Here is a 21,065-nt window from a genome sequence, read left to right as displayed (position 1 = left end):
GGCAATTGATAAGACAGTTAATTATGCATTTTTTGGTTCCTAAACAAAAGAGAAGTTCGGAGTTAATGAAGTTAGTAAAAAAAAATGAGCAGTTGCAAATACTAGTTATTAAATGTCACCTGTAAGTCACTGGTAATGGACAGAGCAAGTTGGAGGAAAGAAAAAAAAAGTAGAGGAGATGTTTTAAAAGATGGTTGCATGGCTTTTCAGAGTTTTGGTCCCAGAATCACTTTCTTTAAAATTTTCCCTAATTGCTGTTGTGCAGGTTGGTGTGGAACCTGATTTTTCCTGTCTGTTCCTCAGGTTCCCTCTCTCCTCCCCTTTACCTAACCCACCACAGCTTACGTGAGGCAGCAGAGGATCCCCATTAGTGCTGTGCTGACAACAAAAGCAAAAATGGCTGCTGGAGGTATGAAACTTTTGATGAGATCCCACAAGTAATCTCTGAAGTTAGTCTGCCAGGTCCTGTGGTTTTCTGTAGAGAGAGCATAGAGTTTCATTAAGGAGAGATCGAGTAAATGGTGAGGCTGGGATTTCAATCCTGGTTCAAGTTCAAATAGTTGTCCTAGATATAATGCTCTTACAGTTGCCCAGAACCTGTATACTTATGTACTCTGCCGTGCTTCCTCTAAAATGTTCAAGGGGTACATATTAAAAAAAAAGGTATCCCCAGAAGGATATAATCTTTGCCTTGTCATGAGTCAAATAGGAACAATAAGCCCTGCCTTAGATAATTTAAGAGCTTATTTGAGGTCTTGGTGGATGAATGGGGTACTTTGTGAAAGAGGAGCATAAATTAATAATGAATGTGTTATTGCCTGGAGTATGTTTGGGAGTTCTGCAGGAGACTGAAGGTAGTGAGTGTTTCATTAAGAGAAAGGAGAAGGCCACCAGCCCCAGGAGCATCCTGAGTAGGAAGGTGCTAGGGCAACTGTCTGAAGGAACTTTAGAGGGAGTCTGCCAATTAAGGTAAGGTTCGAGATATTGGTTGTTTTCTTTAGGAAGTGGAGAAGGAAGGAGGGGGTACTGTGATTTAACCCTAAGGAAAGAGGCAGGGAAAACAAAAGTGTCTCTGGTGTGGTGTCAAGAGGGTTCACTACTCACCAGCAAGGCAGTTTCCAGAGCTGGACCTCTGGAAAGGAAATGTGCATGTTGGAAGCTAGGCTTTGGGAGCACTTAAGCCGGATCAGTGGGTCATCAGGTTTCCCTTAAATTCACTTTCTTTATCAAATGTTCCCTGACTGCTCCACCAAAACAACTTTAATTACCCTTTTGTCTTGGGGGAGTATTTGTTATATTCCATGGGAAGTTGGCATCTATGACTTCGGTTGTCCACCTGTGAACTTGTAATTCATGTCATTTAGCAAAGGGCTCAGTGCATAGTGGATGGGTTCATGCCTATTGAACTAAACTGAACCAAACCCTGATCATTTGCTCTCCTGTGAACATTATTTTTAAATACAAAATCAGTTTTTCCTGACCCAAGACATGCATGTTATCTCTTTGGAAGGTAGCAACATTTATTCTAACAGTGAACACACCCCTTGAGCGTGGTTTAAATCCTGCTTTGTCTTGTATTCCAAAGGCAGATGAAGGTAACACAGAGGAAACTACAGTTTCCAATAAGAGGCAAGTCAGAGAGCATAGCAGAAATCCAATGCTCAACAGCTTCTGGGGTTCCATGGGTTCCCCTGAGGGCCACTCAGCTGTACTGCCTCAGCCAAAGGGAGATGGATTTTTTCTTGGCTCTTTCCAAGGCAGCTTTGTCTAAAAAGTTAGAAAATGGTGAGTTAGTTTTTATAGCAAGAAGCTTCTTACCTGTCATGAACACAAGAATAATTCACTAGGTGACAATATTGAACCCTGAATACAGTCATTTTCTGAAGTAAAATGCAGCCACCCTCCCCAAAACAAAACAACACAAAACAAAAATTTACTACGCTCTATCAGTCAGACAGCTGACATTCCTTTCTAAACTATAATCCCACTTCAGACTTCCCTATCTCAGTTAATGGAAATCATTTCAGTTGTTCAATTGTCCAAAACATGTGGTGTCATTTTTGACTCTTTTTTTTTTACTCCCACATCTTACCTATCAAAAAGCCTGGCCTACTTTACCTACAACGTGTGCTCATAATGCACCATCATTTCTGTCTCTCTGCTTCCATTCTCACTTCCCTTCAGCCTTCTCCACCGAGCAGCCAAAGAGATTTTGCTTTGTTGTAAATCAGATTATGTTCTCTAAACTTCCCTGACCTCACATCTTATTACCTCTTCTTGATCACTGTAACTGAGCCTCATTTGCTCTTGAACAAGCCAGATGTGTTTCCACCTTGGGGCTTACTCATTTGCTATTCTCTCTCCAAGGAATGCTTCCCCCACCAGGTATTCTCATGACTGATTTCTCACCTCCTTGAGGTACTCAAATACCACCTTCTCAATGAATATTTTCCTGAGAACCCTTTATTAAAGTTGTGTCACTCACAAAACTTCCTAATTGCCTTTCCTGCTTTATCTTTCTCCATATGCTTAATCTCAGTTATACATAAATATATATAAAAATAAAAGTTATACATATATAACTTTTTTGTTTTATTTTATTATATGTCTTTCCTGACTAGAATGTCAGACACTTGAGGGCAGGGATTTTTGTCTGTTTTGTTCACTGCTGAACAGTACCTACCACACAGAGTGTTCAGGTGCTCAATAATGTTTTTTAAATAAATGAACTGATGGTGAATTTTGGCAGATATTATTCACTGCCTGAACCAACAGTTATCCCCACCCTTTTTTTATTTACTACATATAACTAGAAAAAAGAAAAGCTGGACCCTCCCTTTCCCAGCCATCCTCGTAGCCAGCAATGGCTATGTTGACATAGTTCTGGATGAGAGAGCATAACAGAAATCTGATGGGTAGCTTCTGGGAAGACTTTTAGCTGTATTAATCAAACAGATGGTGCTACCATTTTTCCTTTATGCTGCCTTGAACATTGTTTAAGTGTTAGCCAAAGTTGGAGCAGTCATCTTGTGACCATGAGGCAATGTTCATGAGAGAAAAGCCAAGAAAATGACATCTATTTTGGTTCTGACAATTTCAAGCCACCAAACTAACACATCTATCTGCCTACCTCCTGACTGCTTGGTATGAGAAAAATAAATTCCTATTTCAGTCATTATAATTTGGCTCAAGTCACTTAAGACATTTATAACAGATATACTCATTCACTGTTTGACAGGGTTTAAAGTGAGTTGAGTTGGCTGGGAAGCCACTTACCTGAAAATTAACTTAGCACCAGGGGTCCAAAGAAGTCAGTGAATTAGGCTGCAGTCTTCAAAGCACAGCAGGAGAAGCTGGCCAGAATCTTCGCCTCAAGTCTCTGAAGTTCTAAATAGAATTCTACCACCCCTTATGATATCATTTACTGCATTTGATCCTCCCCCAGTCTCTATCTGACAGCTAAGCATACAGACATTTTTCTTTCTTTCTTTTCTTAAAAAATATTTTATCAATTATGTATTACAGTTGTCCCATTTTTATTTTCCTCCCCTTTCTTCCCCTCTGCCCTGCACCCCCCTTCCACCCACATTCCCCCACCTTAGTTCATGTCCATGGGTCATACATATAAGTTCTTTGGCTTCTCCATTTCCCATACTATTCTTAACCTCCCCCTGTCTATTTTGTATCTACAGTAACCTTTATCTGTGAGATTAGAAAGGAAAGAGTGCTGAGTAAGCGTTTCTTTCTTGATCATGTATGGCATCTCCCAGTTCTTAGATTTTCTCTCCTACTTTCTTGAGAGAATAAGCTTCTAGGCTTCTGCTAGTGTTGCTGTGTAGAAGTGAATAGAACATCATAGTTGTAGGATTAAACCAGTTTTCAAATTGTCTAATTGAACAGTTTCTCAAGTAATTTTCCTTAGTTCAGCATGCCACTTGTACCTCCATTCCCAGAATTACTCAAAGCCACCAATTCCTGGCTGTTTTGGAAGATTCTGTAGTGTAAATCCAGTTTCTTCTTGGATTTCCCAGTTGACAGCCCAAGGTTCTGCTTAGGGTTTTCTAAGTTAGTTTTCAATTATGTTTATTTTTTCTACTTCCTAAAATTTTATTACCCTGGCTTCCTCTTCCTTAAGAATTTATGAAGCTCTCCCCCAATTTTAAACAATTTTATGATTATTTTATTGGACAGTGAAGGTTAAGGCTTTCATTCAATTTACCATCTTTAGTTGGAAGTCCTCAAGCAATTTTAAAACTATAACAGGCTGCTGGGGGAGCATTGGGAGGAGTGTCATGCAACCAATATGAGCAGGATTCATGGGACAAAAAACCTCCTTAGAGGAAATTATATTTAAGTGATATTTAAGTTGAGACCTAAAAGATGAATAGGTATTAGCTAGATTGGTGAAAAGGCAGGAAGACACTATTACAGAGGGAACAGTGTTATACAGTAAAAGATGAGGCCAAGAGGGAGCAATTGCAAAGTGGGACATGGAAGAATGGTGTGTGATGAAGCTGGATATGAATTAAGAAATATTAGAGGGAAAATGGACAGTACCTATTGAATTATAAGAAATGGTGCACTGAGGGAGAGGGAGATGTTGAGGATAAAACTTGAGTTTCTGGTTTGGTGAATAGTCATGTCAAATACTGAGTGGAGATCTGGTAGAGAGGACAATTAATATAATATATGGGACATTTGAGGCAAAGTATACAGTAGGCACTGGGATATTTAGATGTGCATAGGAGAAAGGTTGGCATGAAAATAGAAGTATGTGAATATACATACTTAGGCAGGAAAATCTTGGATTGCATTGAGGAAATGTTTTCTTCATATATCTGTAAATGTTTTCTCACTGTCTTGTTGAATTGAAGATTGCAGTTGAGAATTATGAAGTTTAGAAAGTATTGTTTGGGTTGCAATGTACAGAAACCCAACTTTTTGTTTAGGAACAAAAAGGAATCTTGGTTCACAAAACAAGTAGGACCAAGTAGGAATGTGAGAAGGGCAGTTTCTGAAATACAAGAATGCTACCTAGACAAAGAACAGGAGACCACCAATGATATCCCTCTAATTCTTTCTGTTTGTAGGTGATCAATCCTGATAGGATGTTTTGAACATATTATTCTTATAAAATATAAAAGCATGTGACTGAAAGTCTCAGTCTTGGTTAAGCAATATGGATTAAATCATACCCACAAGTTTCTGGGAGTGCTATGTCAGTCAATACTCTTGAATAGATAGCCAAAAAAGGAGGTTAAGAATAATTACAATCAGTTCATAAACATTAAAGTTAACTCTCTGCTTAATCTGTCATCATAAAGCTGGGTTTCTATATACTTTGTTTACGAAAAAGGATACAGAGCTTTTTCTATAACATTGAGAGATAGACTTGTTTTAATATGTATCTTCCAAAGAATGTTGACTTGTAATCTTGAGATTGTTTGATAAATGTTTGTGACAGAAAATTATATTGGTTCACTTAAAGTTGCAAACTATATTTGTCATAAGAGATTGCATTTGCTCACCAATCTGATAATTAACTCACTATGTTCTCAGTGATCTTATCAATAACTCAACCAGCATGATAAAAGTGGATTTTTTTGGTGTTAACAAGTGTCTGTTTTCCTACTTGGCTGGGTTGATGCCACTAAACAATACACAGTCTCCTTCTTCCTTATTATCCTTGGATCTTTAACATTGGTCCTAGGCTGTGTTCTGTTGTGGCCTTTCTTTAATTCTGCCTTGTACTGAGAGACTCTGTTTGATCTGAAGATTCAAATTTTTTAAGTTATTATCATTTTATGTCAAAGAAATGTTTTCTATTGTTTTATTTGACCACATCCCCTCTGATCTTTCCTTCAGGACTTTCAATTTTTATTGTGATAAGAACACTTAACATCAGTCTATCCTCTTAACAAATTTTGAAGTGCTCAATACCTTCTTAACTATAGAAACTATGTTTTACAGTAGCTCTCTAGTACTTATTCATCTAGCATAACTGAAACTATACCTGCTGAACAGAAACTCCTCATTGCTCTCTCAGTCTGCATCTATATAAGCTCTTCTCCTAGATCATGGTTTCATTTCTAATTTAAATTTTTATTTTGCATCTCATAAATCATATCACTTTTTACTGAGTTCAATTTACTCTAACTCAGTAATTTGTTTTTTGAAAGTGTCCATTGTGCTATTCAGTGCCTCTGTATTCTAAATATCATTGCCCACATTTTTATTTCAAGCGGAACAACACAACTCTCAAAGTCCATTTGTTTGTACGTGTCGATGTCTTATTTAACTGCTTACTGAGGAAAGTGGCAGGAAGACAAAAGAGCTGGTTCTGAGAACATTTGGGAAATAGAGATGTATATAGTCAATGGGAAAAGAATGCCAAAACAAGATTATTAAATTATACTATTTCAGATTTAATCAAAGATAATTTGTGTAGCAATTGCCTTTTATAAGTGTACTTTGTGGCAAAAGCTCCTTGAATATTCTCTAACAAAACTTACTGTGAATCAATGAAATAGTCAGCAGTGTTACCCTTTGGAACCTATAAAAAAGATTATTAAATTAGACATAAGAGTTCATAACCTTTTACAGAAAATAAAACCATATCACCTTTAGGGTTAACTTCTCTTATCAGGCTATAAAGCAAAACAACATATTGATTTCTGTAAATTAACCTCTGACCTTAAAAGAATCTCACAGGACTATAAACCATTTGCACCTTGATCAGTTGTGCTATGGGATTATATGCACTGTGATAGCTATGGTATAGTCCCCCCAAAAGATGAGATTAGGGTCAAGCAGGATTATTAGAAAATGCTCTAGCATAAAAAAACCCCCACAACTATTCTGTTGCCTTTTCTGAGATTGCAATACAATTTTCTCTTATCCTATTAACTCCTGTTTTCAAATTGCCCTGGATTGCAAACTTTGGATGTTTCTTCCACCTGCTCTAGGGCATATCCTTGCCTCTCACCCTCTTTACCATCCAAGAGATGTTTGTGTGTCATAGTGAAGGGAGCAGGCAGATATAAGAAGCAGTAAGCCCTTTAAAACTTTATGTGTTGGCTACGGAGCAAGTGGGGGCAGGTTCCTCTTGTGTGGTGGATGTGACAGACTGGAGTGTTTTCTCTCTGTTTTCATCAGCTCGGTTTTCTTCTGACTTGATATTTCAACTATCTAAATGGGTCTCTAGTTTTTAGTCCTGGTATAAAATTTCCTCCTTGTGACATTCTTGTTGTCAGTTCAGGAGTAAGTTAGCTGAGGGAAGGACTAAAATGAGTGCATTATTAAAATTACAGTGGTGTATCTCCTCTCCCAGATAGCTATGGATTTCCCTCATTTTTCTCTAGAAATACAAAAAAATATGTACTTTAGAAGCCTATTATGATTGTTATCTTTCTTGGTCACCACCATTTCAAGGGGACATAGTCATTTTATTTCAAGGTTCCCAATACCCCTGTGATTCTAACATTATATTTTTTGTTGATTAGAATTAATACCAAATGGCTTTTTAAAAAAGATTTTGTTTATTTATTTCTACAGAGAGAGGAAGGAATGGAGAAAGAGAGGGAGAGAAACGTCAAATGATTGCCTCTCACATGCCCCCAACTGGGTATCTGGCCTGCAACCCAGGCATGTGCCCTGACTGGGAATCAAACCTTTGACCTTTTGGTTTGCAAGCTGATGCTCAATCCATTGGGCCATACCAGCCAGGGCCAAATGGCTTTATTTCTACTTCTTTCTGAGATTTTTTTTAAAGCTATGCACCCCTTAAAATCTTATTAAATCTTTGCACATTCCTTTCTGAAAAAGGCACATAAGCATTCATAGATAATGTTGTATCTGATCCAGAGGATTTGGGGGAGGCTCCTGAATCCCATCTATGAGATTCAGTTTAATAACACTAGTTTTTGAGGTAAGACTATGCTACTAACAGTGCCCCAGGATGGCTAAATAAGATAATTATTTCTAAGGAGGCAAAAATAAACTTTTAGAAACCCTCACCTGAGGATATATTTATTAATTTAAGAGAGAGAGGGAGGGGGGAGAGAGAGAGAGAGAGAGAGATAAAGAAACATCAATCAGCTGGATTGAACCCGCAACCTAGGTGTGTGCCCTGACCAGGAATTGAACCTGCAACTTTTTGGTGTACAGGATGATGCTCCAACCAACTGAGCACCCAGCCAGGGCCAAAAATAGATTTTAATATAGTACTTCTTACATTAGCTCCATTTTGCAGACTGTTAAAATGTTTTGCCTTTTGGTTTCAAGGCTGTGGTGCTATAATCTCCAAATATGTTTTGTTCCATGCTTGACTAGGATAATAAAAAAGTGAGAGTTTTATTTTAAATATTCAAAGCCTAATCTGAAATGCTTACATCATGAATATCTCTGCCAAGTTTAAATACATTGTTTTTCTACAGAGGAGGAAGTGGTGGCTATGTGAGAGACCTAATTTGTCAGCAGGAGAATGCTTTCCAGATGGGTTTCCATGTATATATATATATATATATATATATATATATATATAGTCAGTGTTCAAGCAGCTGTAGAAAAGCTTAGGAGTTAAATAGGATGCAACACTCCCATAAAATGCTGGATTAATGACAACTCCTTTGGGAAGCTTCAGGGCAGTGTGTGCTTGGACTGCATACTTGAAATACGTAGAAAAATGATAGCACCAAGGCAATGTAGGGCAGGAAGTAACCCAGAGGCCAGGCTCAGGGGTAGAAGGCAAGTCTGAGAGGCATGCTGGACTGGAGTTAGGGAATGGTCTGGGCCTAGAAAAGAGGGGCAAGGGGACTGGCAAGGGCTTTGCTTAAACTGGGACAGTCCAGGCCAAACTGGGATGGTTGGTTATCCTAGTGCTACCAGGTTAATAGGGGTGGGAGGGGGCACTTAAGAAAATCCTATGATTATAATAAAATATAAACAATTATATTTTACTACATTTTATGGAGGAAATTCTACATTATAGTTGTTTTATTGGATCAGGAGAATTTATGAAGGTCTCAGAACTATTCCGTTGAAAATGCCAAAGGTCTTGTACTTTATTTCTTGTTATGCTCAGTACAGCTGCTGTGCCTCACAGCCCAGAACCTCCAGCCTCAGGGCAATCTGGTGCATCCAGCTCTTGGGGTGAATTCTAAGGTAGCGAGTCAGCAGTGGTGGGTCTAGAGAGTTCACCACAGGTCTGAAGGAGTCTTGATTTCCCTGAAAAACCTGAAAGAGTAATGATAGCATTTATTAGTTGTCCAACAAGAAAAAAAATAGCTTCCCCGACATGGAAGCTTCCCCGGCCAGGGAAAGTGGGTGTGACATCTAGAATTAAGAGCACCCTGCTTGCCTGCTGTGGAGGCCTTTGTCTTTAATTCTTGGATGATGCTAACTCTTTTTATCATGAGAGCCTTTGTATATGTGGTTCCCTGTGCTCAGAATGCTCTTATGCCTTCTGCTGCTCCATTTTCATCTTTTGGGTTTCAGTTTAAATGCCATCTCTTTAGAGAGATCCATGCCACGTAAAACAGGACTTTCATTGACTCTAAACCTCAACTTCACTTTCTTCACAGCATTCAATATTTTCTAGTTTATTCATTTACACGGTTATTGACTGTTCCCTGTTTTCATTACCAATTGTCAGTTCCATGAGAGTAGAGACCTTACTCACTGTAGAATATAAAGCATAATGTATATACATGGCAAATACACTGTAAACATTTGTTGAAGTTTGAGAAACATTAAGGTTCCTGTTCTGAGATTGTTTAAGAAATGTTTATGCTATATTTGGAGGCTTGCACATATGTTAGACTTATTTCCGGTTATTTCCCCTCAGGTTTTTATTTTGAAATATTATCAACTTCAAGAAATTGAAAGAACAATAAAATGAACACTTAAACATTCAACTAGGAACATCAATTGTTAACATATTGATATGTTTACTTTCTTTACACACACACACACACACACACACACACACACACACACATTTTCTGAACTACCTGAGAAGAAGTTGTAAAAATCATGGCATTTTACTCTCAAATACTTCAACAAACCAAACATAAAAATGTCATTTTTATACATAACCACAGGATAACGTTACTATACCTAACAAATGTGATATTGATATCACAATAATATATTTATATAGTTTTTCCAATCCAGAACTTGATGAAAGATCACACATTGCTTTACTGTATATCTCTTTGAATCCCCTTTAATCTATTGTAGAAGAGCCTCCACTCTGATCTTTTATTGTCCTTCATGATATTGGTATTTCAATCTATCTATCTATCTATCTATCTATTTATTTATTTATTTATTTGGATTTGGAAAACTTACTTTGGAAATTTTTGACACTTTTTTTTCTCTTGTAGTGTTTTTTTTTTAATTTTATTATTATATATTTTTTTTAGAGAGGGAAGGGAGAGAGAAAGAGAGATAGAGAGAAACATCAATGTGGGGTTGCTGGGGGTCATGGCCTACAACCCAGGCATGTGCCCTGACTGGGAATCAAACCTGCGACACTTTGGCTCGCAGCCCATGCTTAATCCACTGAGCTACACCAGCCAGGGCTGACACTTACTTTAAAAAAAATATTTTATTTATTTATTTTTAAAGAGAGGGGAAGGGAGGGAGAAAGAGAGGGTGAGACACATCAATGTGTGGTTGCCTCTCGGAGGTCCCCAACTGGGGACCTGGCCTGCAACCCAGGTATGTGCCCTGGCTGGGAATCGAACTGGCAACCCTTTGGTTTGCAGGCTGTCACTCAATCCACTGAGCCACACCAGCCAGGGATGGGCACTGACATTTTTAAAAGTCTAGGAATATTGTGCTGTAGAATGTCCCACATTCTAAATTTCTGTGACTGTGTTCTAATTATTACATTTTGGTTAAACATTTTTAGAGAATACTGTAGTAGGTGATGTGTCCTTCCTACCACATCACATCAGGGGACACATGATAGCAGTTTGTCCCACTATTGATACAAAGTTTGATCACTTGGTTAAGGTGGTGTCCACCAGATCTCTCTGTTACAAAGGTGGCTATTTCCCTTTCCAAACAAACAATCTGTGACACCATGTAAATAATCTGTTCCCCATTAAGCTTTTATCCAAAGGTTTTAGTATCCATTAAAGTTCCTTACAAAAATTACATAGTATATTGATAGTTTCAAACTGATTTTCTAATCTTGTCATTTCTTCCACATTTTTATCTCATAGCGGAAGGCAAAGAACAGACTGAACCAAACACACAATCACATTTAGAAATTCTTTATTTTTCCTTGTTCCAGCAATACAAGGTGCTTTTGTAAAAGGTTTGGGAGATGTATTAGATTTCTTAGTACAGGAGTACCCCCTACTGTTGATAAAATGAAACACAATTTATTTCTTTAATGGGGCAGTAAGAGGTTTGTTTCTTGTGATTTTGTGATTTGTTTTTGGTTTTACACGACACTTAATTTCCACCACTTGACTTTTTTTTGGTTCATCACCAAGCCTCCAAGATATGTATCTTCCTTCAACAGAAAAAACTGCTTTTGCAAATCCGCCACCTCCAGTTCCACACACTTTCAATCTCTTTCCTTTCAGCTCTCCACAAGCCAATGCTATGATCCAGCAGGTCTCAAATATTGGTGCTTCATCACTTGGGGTGTGACTTTCTCTTTTTAGAAGTGATTTCATCTGTGTTTTACCATTACTAGGTCTTACATTGACCTTTCCTCTTTTTTTTTTTGCAGTTTCTTCTGAACTCTCTTCAGAGTGAGTTCTGGAGCTAGGTCAGCTAGCTTTGCAGGTTTATTTCCTACTTACTTGCAAATTGAAACTTATAGTATTTTCTGTCTTCCAGTTATTCTGTAGGTGAGTTACCAATGGTTTTATTTTATCTATCTATCTATCTATCTATCTATCTATCTATCTATCTATCTATCTATCATCTATCTGAAAACTGTATGGAAAGACTTAGGCCTTGAAGAGATACCGTGTGGATAGAAACATCAAGACTTGTGAGCGAGGAAGCCATCTAGGAAGTGGATCCATCTCTCTATTCCCACTGATGTCACATGGCTCACAGACAAACCAGCCAGCCAGATTGACCTAAATCCCTGATCCATAAATTCTAAGTTTTTGGGTAGTTTCTTATGCAGCAATACATAATTTGTTCAGTGGGCATCCTTATCTTATTCTCAATCTCAAAGGGAAAGTTCTCTGTGTTTTCACCTAAAATGTATTTGTTGTAAGAGTTTTGTGAATGCCCTTTATCAGACTAAGAAACTTCCCTTCTAGCCCTGACTGGTGTGGCTCACTAGATTGAGTGCTGGCTTGCCAACTGAAAGGTGCCACACCCTCTTCTAACCATGTTTTTTGACAAGGTCTGAACATGGAAAGAGGGCATTCAAGGAATCCATCTTCCTGGAAGAGAGCGTGACATACAAAGGGGGGCAGTAACTTTTCTGGGGATTGCTTTTAATAATTTCCTTGCTAATATTAATCATGGTCTTACTTTGTACCCTGATTCCCATAAGAACAGGCCATGAGAAGAAAGAGGCTTGAAAAGAGTCAATGATTGATTTTGAGGGAAATTCTGAAGGGACAACTAGTTCTCCCTAGACTATTGAATCATGCCCAGATTGTTTTAAATAAGGTGTTTATAAACCTGAGTAAGAAATTATCCCTGATTGTTCCCATAAAAGAATTCATAAATCAGTTACAATAGGTTGAATTATTGGTGGACTTTCCCATGCCTGTTCCTTACCCATAGATACAAAGAGTCTTTCAAGAAAACGAGAAAAAACTATATAGACCCTTACCCACAGCCCAGGGATACCCCTGGGTAGCATATTAGATTATTGGCAAATTATGGTATCCCCCAAAAGGAGCTAATAGTCTCCAGAGGGTTCCAGATCTCCCATTGCCTTATACAGGAGCATATAATGAGGGTGGCATTAGAATGGTCCATTAGGATGACGTTCAAGTGTTTTATAATAGTCTAAATTTCATGGAAAGGCTAGCTCAAAGCAGACCTCCCTGGTGTTTATTAACTAAGGAACAGAAAGGGTTTACTATAGCTGAATTTCCTGTTTATCTCTCCTTACATGTTTGTTTTGGAGATTAAAAGGTGGTGGGATTGTTAGATACCTGTATCTCAGGTTTATTGATTCGCATAATTCCTATGAAGTTGTATAAAATAATTTCTTGACCAAAGAATAAAATCCCCTCTAATGAAATAGCCCCTGAATGTCTAAAAGTTGTTGGAGTAACAGCCCTGCTTTTACCTTGAATAGGAGTATATATCAAATAGAATTAGACAGGCAAAGAAATAAGAAAAGCTGGTTAACTATTATAAATTAAGCACATAGAAACAGTTACCAGGGAGTTAGAGTCCATGGTACATAGAGAAATATTTTAGACAGAAAAGGTAAATAGGTAAGTTAGACATCACAAAGGCCTTATAATAAATTTCCTATAACCTCTATTCAATTTAGCGTATCCTTTTGCCCCACGATAAATTCTGAGAACTTTAATAAACAATAAGACATTCACATTCTGTACGTACAGCTATTTCTAATTGTCTGATTTATGGCTCTCCTGGTTAAAATAATCTTTGCTTAATATAACTGAATCTATGGGAATTTTTGTACTTTTCCTGGTTACCTTTGTATCAATTTTTTTCTGCTTTACCTAATTGCAAATGTCAATCACTGCTAAAAATGAAAGTATAAAAACCTGCTTGTACTTGCAATAAACGGAACAGAGCATCACTGTCCTCTGAGGCGTGTTGTCGTCTGTCTCCCATGGCCGACGCCTTACCCACCTTTCAGGAACCCCTGGACCTAGCTGCGGCTGGACCACGGCAGAAAGGTCACTGGTTCTATTCCCAGTGTGGGGCACATGCCTGGGCTGCAGGCCAGATCCCTGGTTGGGGACTTGTGAGAGACAACTGATCAATGTTTTTCTCCCTTTCTTTCTCCCTCCTTTCCCCTCTCTCTAAAAATAAATAAATAAAATATTTTAAAAAATTTCCCTTCTGGTCTCATTTTGTTAACTTTTTCATTAAGAATAGATGTTGAATTTTATAAAATGCTTTTTTTCAGCATTTATTGCTTATGTAATCCTTCAGCCCAGTAATGTGATGGACTATATTAATTTTCTAATGTTAAAGCCAACACTGCATTCCTAGGATAAATCTAACTTGGATACATATTGCTCATATTTTATTTTGGATGTATATTCATGAATAGAATTAGCCTATTATTTTCCTTTCTAATAGAATTGTCCTTGTTGGGTTTTGTCCTCATCATAAGAAGTTGGATAATGTGCACTTTTTTCATTTTTCTAAAAGAATATTGGTATTATTTTTCCCTTCAAAATTTGATAGAGTATTGCATGTAGCCATCTGGATCTGGAGTTTTCTTTGTAAAAAGATTTTGAACACCAATGCAATTTCTTAAAGGGTTTAGGAGTTCCAAGTTTTCCTTTTCCTTTAGTAAGTTACATTTACTATCAATTAATTAATTTAATCTAATTTTCAAATTTACCGATAAATAGTAAATATCCTATTAATTTTTATGTTGGGAGGATTTTACTAGATTGTAAAATCACTCATGTATGTAGGAAAATTTCTTAGCTTTTGCTGTAATGCATTAGAGAAATTTTCACTTGACTTTTTTGTTTTGGCAGGGAGGTTTCAGATTTTTCCTTAATGTAAATATTATTAACTATCTTCTGATTTCCATTCTTGTTTAGAAATCAGCTGTCAACTCATCACCCTCATTATGGTAATGTATGTGTCCTCGTTTCTTTTTGTTGTGGTAAAATGTATATAAAATAAAATTTACCATCTTGCCCATTTTAAAGTATGTTTTCTGCCTCTAGATATATGTTTATTCTGGGTATTTCATATAAATGGAATTATACAATATGTGGCTTTTTATGTCTGGCATCTTTCACTTAGCATGTTTGAAAGTTTCATCCACGTTGTAGCATGTATCAGTACTTTTGTCTTGTTGAAGCTGCTAAATGCATTCATCTCCAAGTTTTTGTCAATTGCATATTTTCAATTCTTTTGGATATGTACCCAGTAGTGGAATTGCTGGCTCATATGGAAATGCTATGTTTACCTTATTGAGGGACCACCAAAATGTTCTCTATGGTGGCTGCCCCATCTTCCATTCCCATCAGGAATGTGGGTTCCAGTTTTTCTACATCCTTGCTAATACTTTTTATTTTCTGTATTTAAAAAAATATATAGCCATACTAATGGGTGTGAAGTGATATCTTATTTTGCTTTTGATTTGCTTTTTCCTAATGATGAGTGATGTTGATGCTCGTTCATGTGTTTGTTGGACATTTGTATATCTTCCTTGGAGAAATGCCTGTTGAAGTCTTTTGTCTATTTTTAAATTCAATTGTTGCTTTGTTATTGAAGTTAAGAGTTCTTTTATATCCTGGATACTAGATCCTTTACCAAACAGGATTGGCAAATATTTTTTTTTCCCAATGAGTGGGTTGTCTTTTCGATTTGTTGAGAGTAGCCTTCAATGCATGAAAAAATTTTAAAGAAGTCTACTATATCTATTTTTTTTGTGATCATGGTGTCACACCTAAGAAACCATTGTCAAATTCAAGGTCATCAATACTTACCCCTATAATTTTTGCTAACAGTCTCAGAGTTTTAGCTCTTATATTTAAGTATTTGATCAATTAACTATTTTTTATATGGTGTGTGGTAACAATTCTTTTGCATGTGGATATCCAGTTTTCCCAGCACTATTTGTTGAAGAGACTATTCTTTTTCTATTGAGTGGTCTTGGCATGCTTACTGAAAATTAATTTATTACCCTGGCTGGTGTGGCTCAGTGGATTGAGCAGTGGCCTGAGAACCACAGAGTCGCTGGTTTGATTCCCAGTTGGGGCACATGCTTGGGTTGTGGGCCAGGTCCTCAGTAGGGGGTGCAGGAGAGGCAACCACACACTGATGTTTTTCTCCCTCTCTTTCTCCCACCCTTCCAGTCTGCCTAAAAATAAAATAAACAAAATCTAAAAAAAGAAACCAATTTTTTAAAAAAGAAAATCAACTTATAGATGTATAGGCTGATTTCTGGACTTCAATTCTACTCCACTGATCTATCTTTATGTCAACACCACACTGTTTTGATAACTGCAGCTTTGTAGTAAGTTTTGAAATTGGGAATTGTGAGTCATCCAACTTTGTTCTTTTCAAGATTGCTTTGGCTAGTCTGGGTCCCTTGAAATTCTATATGAATTACTAGAACAGCTTGTCCATTTCTGCAAAAATGTCCACTGGGATTTTAATAGGGATTGCACTGGGATTTTGATAGGGATTGCACTGAATCTGTAGATAGCTTTGGATAGTATTGTCATCTTAACACTATTAAGCCTTCCAAGCCATGAACCTGGGATATCTTTCTATTTATTTAGATTATCTTTAATTTTTCAGCACTGTTCTGTAGTTTTCAGTGTACAAGCTTTGCAGCTCCTTGGTTAAGTTTATTCCTAAATATTTTATTCTTTTTTATGCTATTGTAAATAAAATTATTTTTCTAATTTCCTTTTTGGATTTTTCATTGCTTATGCAACTATTTTGTGTGTGGATCATGTATTCTGCAACTTTGCTGAATTCATTCATTAGCTCTAAAAGTTTTATTTTTGTAGATTCCTTAGGATTTTCTACATATAATATCATATCATTGGCAAAGGGAAATAGTTTTACTTGATTATTTCCAATTTGGATGGCTTTTATTTCTTTTTCTCACCTAATTTCTCTGGCTATAACGTCCAGTACAATGTTGAATAGAAATGACAAAAGTGGTCATCCTTGTTTGTTTGCTACTTCTCCACTATTTCTTTCCTTTCATTCTGAAATTCCAATTATGTATGTTAGGCTTTCTCTCCATGACATATTTGTCTTAATTTATTTTTTATATGCTTCATCTCCTGTGCTGTTCTGGGTAATTTCTTCAGATATATCTTCCATATATCTTCCGATTGACTCAATTCTCTTTGTGCCTAATTTGCTATTGTTTTTTTTTATTTTAAAACTTCAACAATTATGTTTTTATTTCTAAAAGTACTGTTTTCCCCCAGAAACTACCTTATAATTTTAGATAATTTATCATTTATTTTTATGATTCTATAGTTCATTGCTTTAAATATTTTATGCATAATTATTTCATAATATATATCTGATAATGTCAATTGGATGTTGTTCAGGTTCTAAATCTGTATTGATTATTTCTGCTCACAGTCTAGTAGTTTTGTTGTGTTTTATGATTGCTGATCTATGTTTATGATCTTATTGCTTTAATATGTGGGAATCCTGGAGGCCTAAACTAGGAGTGCTTTCTTCTAGAGTGGATTTGAAAATGGGTCTTCCAGATGTCAGGAGGTGTTACTTATTTGCAACTACTTTATTTTTTTTTCTTTGAAAAATTTTTTATTGTTATTCTATTACAGTTGTCCCCATTTTTTCCCCTTTGCCCTCCTCCGCCTAGCCTACCACTCCCCCCACCCCAGTCAATTCCCACACTTTTGTCCATGTCCGTGGGGTCATTCATATGTGTTCTTTGACTAGGCCCTTACCCTTCTTTTCACCATTATCTATTTTAGCTCCTTCTGGGTTCATTACCTACTCAAAGCAGAAGTCTCACATTCAGTTTTCCTTGCATTTTGCTCAAAACTTTGTGTCCTGACAACAACACTAATATAAACATTTCCCTTAGGAAAGTTTCTTTATTTTACATTGTCTCATTTTCACCTCTCTTTGCTCTGATTTAAGATCATTATTTTACAATAAAAGTTCTTAGAAAGCATTATACTAAGCGAAATAAGCTAGGCAGTGAAAGACAAATGCCATATGATCTCACCTTTAACAGGAACCTAATCAACAAAGCAAATGAACAAGCAAAATATAACCAAAGACACTGAAATTGAGAACAGGCTGACAGTGACCAGAGGGGAGAGGGGAGGGAATTTCAGGGGAAAAGGGTGAAGGGTTTGCAGGAACAATTATAAAGGACACATGGACAATAACGGGGGCAGGGAGTGGTGTGGAAACAGGAGAGTGGTGGGGAGGGCTTGGGGGTTGGGCTGGGGTGGGGAGGAAAGGCAGAAAACTGTACTTGAACAACAATAAAAAAAAGAAAAGAAAAAAGAGGTGGTTTTTTTGTTTGTTTGTTTTTTTGCTGTTGTTGGTAGGGACTATATACCCTTGCTTGGAGTCACTGTGTCCTCTCAAAATGCTTTTCATGGTGTCGCTCTATTACTATAGATACTCAGTAAAGTTTACCCTGAAAGTCTGATCATGTATCAACCCTAGCTATATCTTTAAATATCAAGCTTTAGGACAGATCTGTGCCTTTCCTATGATAGCAACATACCTTAACTTTGCCATTCTGAAGAAACGGAGTCCAGTTATGGCCATCTTGACTACTGGAGATGAGGAACTCCTTCACATACATGTTGGTAAGGAGAGATTTCGCCCCCTGGGTGGTTATTCCTGTAACTTTCATTGTCTTCCGGAAGTCCACTTGTAGCCACTCTTCTGGATTATTCACCTGAGGAAGTTAGTTAGACTAGTATCCTGTTGGTCACTAGTTGCTCCCAGAGATACCCAAAACCCTTCTTATTAACCATGTCACAGCACTTACACTCTGCATAATGATTTTAATCATTTGCTTGTCAACCTCCCTTTTTAGACTCTAAGTAACTTAAGGGCTAAAATTTTCATTATTTATTTCAGTATCCCCAGGGTCAGCTATTTAAAAGGTGCTTAGTAAATGCTTGCTGAATGAATATATGAGCCATATAGAGACTGACTACAGTATTGCAAGTTTAGCAATGTGTTCTATAACCTGTTTTGTTTAAAATAAGCCCCTGGAGGAAATACAATACAATACAATACAATACAATACAATGCAATACAATACGCAGAGACCATTAACTTCATTCATCCAAAAAAACACACACAAAACTATTCAGTGATTGAGAAATCACATACTGAGTGGTTCTGGGAAAGAACTGTGCCCAATGAAATCTACACGACTGTGACCCTTTTCTTTGAGGCACTGAGAAACCTGCAAAGAGAGCTAATTATTGATATTTCTCTCTATAAAACTAGACTTTAGCTACTACAGTTCTTTGACAGATAATAGCCTATTACCACATATAGAGATTCTGTTTACAGATGGTTGAATTAGGGATCATTTCCCCCAATAAATGCTGTGTGAAATCACATGGCGCCACTAAATATCTCTGGGTTTTTCTGTTCACAGTCAACCTTCCTTGACACTCTTCTGGAACAACTAGGTGACAGAAATACTTCTGAAGAAACAATCAAGGGCTTTCCTTATTGTTTCCCGACCACTACTTCCCATTCTGCATCAGTTAAATAGAAAATTTGTTGCCTCTTACCTGGGGTCTCCAGGCATTAGTCCTCCCCTGGAGGTGAAGTCGGGCTTGTGAAGGAGACCAGGTAGCAAACATATTGTTTAAGTAGGATGAGGCAGTAATCTGTGCATCTGATATTGCTTTACTCTCCATTCCTAGTGGAATGTTGCAACCTCAAAGAAATGAAAGCACAATGTAATCACAAGGACAAGAGGTAGCCTTGGTCCCACTAACCTGTCTCTACTGGCATTCTAGTACTACTGTCACCATGATGTCATTTATCAGGTATTAACTTTGCATTGATTCTGTCATTGTTAACATCCCCTTGTGTTTTGGTCAGCTCTGTTCAGCTTTGTTTGACTTCGATTTGCCATATTAATAGTAAAGTAGGAGGCGGCTGCCCATGAGGAATCTCATGGTTAGAATGACCAAGTCCTGGATTTGCCCAGGACTGTGCTGGTTTTAGCATTAAAGTTCTGTGTGCTGAGAAAACTCCCAGTCTCTGGAAAACTAGGACCATTAATTAATTATCCTACTCATGGTTGGGAGGTGGCAGGAGATGAGATGACTTGGTACTTACTGTTTAAATCACAGCCCATCAACTCCATGCGAAGAGTACTACGGAGGCTGTAGTGTGTTGGGTGCAAACGTATGTACCGAGCAATAATTGGAGGGTTAAAAATATTGTGTTTTATTCCAGATGAATCCACATTCCCAAAGAAAACCTGTAGAGGATTAGCACAGATACGTGTAAAGTGAAGACAGAGCAAAAAGCAATTCCTCCCAATTATATCTCCCTTCTAATTTTGCTTTGTTCATTTCTCAAAAGCAACCAACACTCAAAACCATTCTGGCTAGACAGGTGTTAGGATAGAGTTCATGAAGGAGAAAAACACGGAAGAGGAATGGAAAAAGGAAGATTAGGTATGTGCAGGTGAAGTAGTGTATTTTGGGGCCCTGTAAAATGTTCACCAACAGCTGAGGAAGCCATTTAGGGCTTTGCTAATCCAGTGTGGGCTACAGACCAGCAATATCAGCATCACTTCAGAGCAATTAGAAATATAATATCTTGGGCCCTATTCCAGATTTACTGAATCAGAACATGAAATTTGAGAAGCACTAGTTTAGGGCAGAGTCAGCTGTGAAATAAGACTGGGACTCAGTAGCTTATCATACTAGTTTCAACAATCTTCTAAGAATTTGGGCTCTGCAGTCAAGTGTTCTAACCAATGTCACCTCAATTTAAAAAAATGTGGGCTCTGTGTGTGTATGTGTGAACTGTGCAGCATTAATTAATTAATAATTCCTTATGTATGAATTCATGAAAAAATTGTTAATATCCAACATATGGAATTTAGGGCCTTGACATGTCTACATTCTAGAGAAAAGTACATAACATATTTAAGGGAAAAGGAACACAGTTTGAGAAATATGGTAGTAATGCCAATTGAAAAGACCTAGAATTAAAACATGCCTTATAGTATAAGAAAAGTTGAAAATTATATCTCATAAAATACTTGGTCCTCTGTATCTGCTTGAATACACTAATACATGAAATCAATGTAAGTTTGTTATACAGGGTGGGGAAAAGTGGGTTTATAGTTGTTCATATGGAAAATAATGCAATCATTAATAAATAATAATACA

The 21,065-nt window shown here is 37.2% G+C and overlaps 2 protein-coding genes across 2 annotated transcripts in view; both read right to left on the bottom strand.

Moving 5' to 3' along the window:
* Nucleotides 1-341: 341 nt before the first annotated feature.
* SMIM9 (small integral membrane protein 9) lies at nt 342-1,683 on the bottom strand. The gene is made up of 2 exons (XM_045817373.1): nt 1,542-1,683; nt 342-475 (listed from the first exon to the last, which is right to left on the bottom strand). Exons 1-2 carry the CDS (start codon nt 1,681-1,683, stop codon nt 342-344), a joined length of 276 nt encoding a protein of 91 aa, XP_045673329.1.
* Nucleotides 1,684-8,582: 6,899 nt separating this feature from the next.
* The window catches only part of F8 (coagulation factor VIII), a 191,239-nt gene continuing 178,756 nt past the window's right edge, over nt 8,583-21,065 (bottom strand). The window contains exons 23-26 of the mRNA XM_045817369.1: nt 19,999-20,143; nt 19,443-19,591; nt 18,410-18,586; nt 8,583-9,234 (exon numbers count right to left, since the gene is read on the bottom strand). Coding sequence (XP_045673325.1) covers nt 9,079-9,234; nt 18,410-18,586; nt 19,443-19,591; nt 19,999-20,143 — 627 coding nt within the window. The 3' untranslated portion in view covers nt 8,583-9,078. The remainder of the gene's footprint in view (nt 9,235-18,409; nt 18,587-19,442; nt 19,592-19,998; nt 20,144-21,065) is intronic.

Source organism: Phyllostomus hastatus, unplaced genomic scaffold (genome assembly GCF_019186645.2).
Source record: "Phyllostomus hastatus isolate PE091 unplaced genomic scaffold, TTU_PhHast_1.1 phas_scaffold_255, whole genome shotgun sequence".
Classification (NCBI taxonomy): domain Eukaryota; kingdom Metazoa; phylum Chordata; class Mammalia; order Chiroptera; family Phyllostomidae; genus Phyllostomus; species Phyllostomus hastatus.
The sequence above is the reverse complement of the archived record's forward strand: the minus strand, read 5'-3'. Positions and strand labels throughout refer to the sequence as shown.